General features: G+C 35.0%; 1 protein-coding gene across 1 annotated transcript; it reads left to right on the forward strand.

The window, feature by feature from the left end:
• Positions 1-395: 395 nt before the first annotated feature.
• LOC129250782 (uncharacterized) lies at positions 396-1,069 on the forward strand. The gene is made up of 2 exons (XM_054890378.1): positions 396-1,001; positions 1,055-1,069. Exons 1-2 carry the CDS (start codon positions 396-398, stop codon positions 1,067-1,069), a joined length of 621 nt encoding a protein of 206 aa, XP_054746353.1.
• The last annotated feature ends 2,840 nt before the right edge of the window (positions 1,070-3,909 follow it).

A 3,909-nucleotide genomic window follows, 5' to 3' on the forward strand; every position in this document is an offset into this window, starting at 1 on the left:
AGTTGTAAGGCGAAACGTTTGTAGGAGTGAGTTGGAATTGGGAAATAAGCAGATTAGCCTGGTGGTGTTTCTTTTGGTGTTCCTTTTGTTCACTTCTTCGCGCGGATCAGTGTCCTAGTAACTGGAAGGAGAAGCGACGTCTAGCGGAAGGATCAAATACTGAAACAATTTTTTGGTTCGTGCATTAGATAAATGAGTGTTCAGACAATTGGAAGGTGAAGCGACATCTGGCGGAAGGACATCATCCAAAACGATTTCTTGGTTGGTGTATTAGCTAAAGGAGGTGAAATACCATCCTATAAAGGTAGAAGGCGCAACTTAGCATCCTGGAGAAAAGAAAAGCTGACCAGCTGTCCCCAATGGACACTAAAAACCAAACCCCAAAAATGCACAAAATGAGTACCCAAAAAGTTGGTGATTTGGATGTAGAAACTCTTAAGCTTATAATCAAAGAGAGTAACAATGAGATGCTTGAAAAATTAAATGAATTAAGTAGTGATGTTGCGGAGCTAAAGAAACAAAATGAATATTTATCGCAGGAGATCGAAAAAATTAAAGCTGAAAAGAATATGGATAAAATAAGACTCGCCCAGTTGGAAGACCATATCAAAAAACAAAATTTAATTTTCAAAGGCCTAACTGTAAGTACATCGACCAAGGAGGCAGTTGATAAAGTGTGCAAGGAAGTACTACAGATAAACGACGCATCAATTGTCAAATCGACAAAGAAAATCTACGAGCGAAATGGAAAAATGACGGTGCTGGCAGAAATCAGATCAGAAAAGGATATCGGAGATATTTTCAAAAAATCAAGCAAGCTTGCGGGTACAACAATCTATGTAGAAAGAGATCTTAATTTAGAGCGGCAACAAGACAAGAAAGTTATGATGCAGTTAAAAAAGGATATTATGGCGATTTCCTCTAAACATCGAATTGGCGTCCGAGATGATAGGATGAAAGTAGCAAACAAATGGTTGAGATGGAATAAAGATAAAAAGCTGGTATGTGGCATGGAAGATGCAAATATTACATTGCAACTTCTATATGAAAACAGACTTCCGAACGTTAAAACAGATTATAATATATTGTTAAGTAAAATTATTTCAAAAAATTAGAAAACGTCTGTCATAGCAAACTGATTAACAAAAATAACCTTAAAAGTATTAGAATTGAAAATAATTTAAAATGTGCACAAATTAAAATTAATATTATTTCCTTTAATGTCAATGGCCTTGAAAACAAATATATCTTCCCTGCGTTTTTCGACTATGTTAAAAAGCATGACGTTTTTGAACTTATAGAGACCCACCTAACCGAAGAGAAAATAAATCAAGCAAAGAAATATTTCCTGGATTTTGACACTTACTGGAAACCAGCAAGTCGTAGCAGCAAATTTGGAAGAGCGTCTGGAGGTTGCGTGTATGGAGTCAAAAAAGAGTTGCAAAAAAAGGGCATACGACATAGTTTCAAAGCCGAAAATGGAGTAGATGTGATAAGATTCCACGTAAAGGATGACATTATCACATTTATACCACTGTATATAAGAGGAGCAGCTTGGCACGAAGAAATTGAGGTTGTTAAGGAATTTTTCAAGGAAAACACAGAGAAGATTTCAGTCGTTATGGGAGATCTAAATGTTAGAGTTGGAAATATACAACAAAATATCGAAGACTTGTACACAGCTACATTCTCAGCAGATACTGGAAAAAGGAGCTCAAGAGACGCGGTATTAAATAATAGAGGCAAAAATTTTATGGATTTCTGTGAAGACTATGGTCTAATTATACTGAATGGCAGAACAGCTGGTGATGAGGAAGGTAATTTGACTTACATAAGTGCGGTTGGTAATTCCGTAGACGATAAGGTTTGAAATACATTGAAAGATTCGAAGTTGAATCAATGGTATGGTCTGACCACATGCCAATTAAATTAATATTAAAAACAAATATGGTACTAAACGAACTGGAAAACATCAACTTATTGCCGAAAGTAGTGCTTAAAGGAAAAGATAAGATAAATTATCAATTAAAACTAAACCAATACCTAAATAAGTTTAAAAATGTAGGAGAAATAATGGATCTGAAGAAGCTTGCCAACGTAATAAAAATGTCAGTGCCACAGTCACCTGCCAGAAATATTAAAATCACTTTTAAAAATGCATGGTTCAATTTCAAATGTTTTAAGGCTAGGGAGCTATCCTTCAAATATCTGAATGACTTTAGAAAATCTAACATTGAAGACGATAAGCAAAAATATCTAAAAGCAAATCAATTTTATAGAAACGCATGTGAAAAAGCAAAGAAAGAATATTACGAAAAAATTGAAAAAAGAATCAACAAAACTGCAAATGCAAAAGAATGGTGTAGTTTAGCGAAGGATATAAGAGGAAAGTCATTTCAAGTTGGTACAAATATCACTGCGAACGATTTTAAATACTATTTTCAAAGCCTATTAAACCAACCGCAATTAACAAAAGACATTTATTACGCAGCTGCGCTATGTAAAGATGAATATCTCGATAAAGATATAACATTTATGGAAGTTGAAAAAACCATTGAAAATGCTAAAATCAATAAAGCGCCAGGAGAAGATAGAATACCTTATGAGCTCGTAAAGTTTGCTTCGCCAGAATTTAAGTTGGAGTTAACAAAGGTATACAACATAATTTTTGAGATCGGAAGAATCGATGAAACTTTTGAAAAAACGATAATTTTCCTAATTTTTAAGAAGGGCTGTAATGCAGCCAGTAACTATCGGCGAATATCGTTTATGAATTCTATCGCAAAGGTGTTAATGGGATTGATAAACGCAAGACTTGCAAATTGGTAGAAAAAAACAAAGTGCTCACAGAATTCCAAGCCGGCTTTAGAAGAAACTATTCAACTGTAGATAACATTTATAATCTTGCGTCTATTGTACATCTAAAGTTTCATGAAAATCAAAAAGTTTACGCATATTTTGTTGATTTCAAAGCGGCGTTCGACAGGGTGCCGAGGAGACCGATGATTTATAAACTACGGCAGATGGGAATATCTACAATAGCAAAATAACGAACCTCATAGAAAATATTTACGATAATACTAGATCTGCGGTTTGGACGGGAAAAGAAGTATCCGACTATTTTGAAACCTGCACTGGTGTGAAACAAAGATGTCTGTTGTCGCCATTATTGTTCATTTTATATCTAAACGATTTGCACGACTATTTAGAAGGTGGACTATTGGTTGAGGGCATGAATATACGTCTTCTCCTTTATGCCGATGATATTGTTCTCCTAGCGGATAACCCTAAAGTCATGCAATCCATGATTAATAAACTGGAGAAATACTGCGCTGAATGGAATATGGAAGTAAACCCAAATAAATCGGAGATGATGGTCTTTAGAAGAGGTGGACGACTTTCCCAGACTAAAAAATGGTGGTACCAAGGTAAAGAAATTAAATTGGTGGCCGAATATAAATATCTTGGTGTCATTCTCACACCCAAAATGGCATTCGGCAAGCACTTTGAAGCCAGAAATACTTCAGCAAAAGCTAGTATTAATTGCACATGGAACGATTTTTTAGCGAAGCCATTCATTTCATTAAAATCAAAATGGAAGCTGTTCCAAGCGGTATGCAGAGCGATCCAAACCTACGCAGCGCAAGTTTGGGGATATGCCTTATTCGATGAGGTAAATAACTTCAACGTTACTTTATTAAAAGAATCCTCAAACTACCCGAGTTCACTCCAAATTATGCAATAACATTAGAAACTAATATAGAAGATAGCCACATGTATTCTTTAGAATTACACATGAAGTATATCTGGAAAACTATTTATAAATATAATTGCAACAGACTCCCACACAAACTAACACAAGGCATCTTAAGTAAAAATGGGTTTTGGCTTAAACATCTAAACGACATG

Source organism: Anastrepha obliqua, chromosome 6 (genome assembly GCF_027943255.1).
Source record: "Anastrepha obliqua isolate idAnaObli1 chromosome 6, idAnaObli1_1.0, whole genome shotgun sequence".
Taxonomy (NCBI): Eukaryota; Metazoa; Arthropoda; class Insecta; order Diptera; family Tephritidae; genus Anastrepha; species Anastrepha obliqua.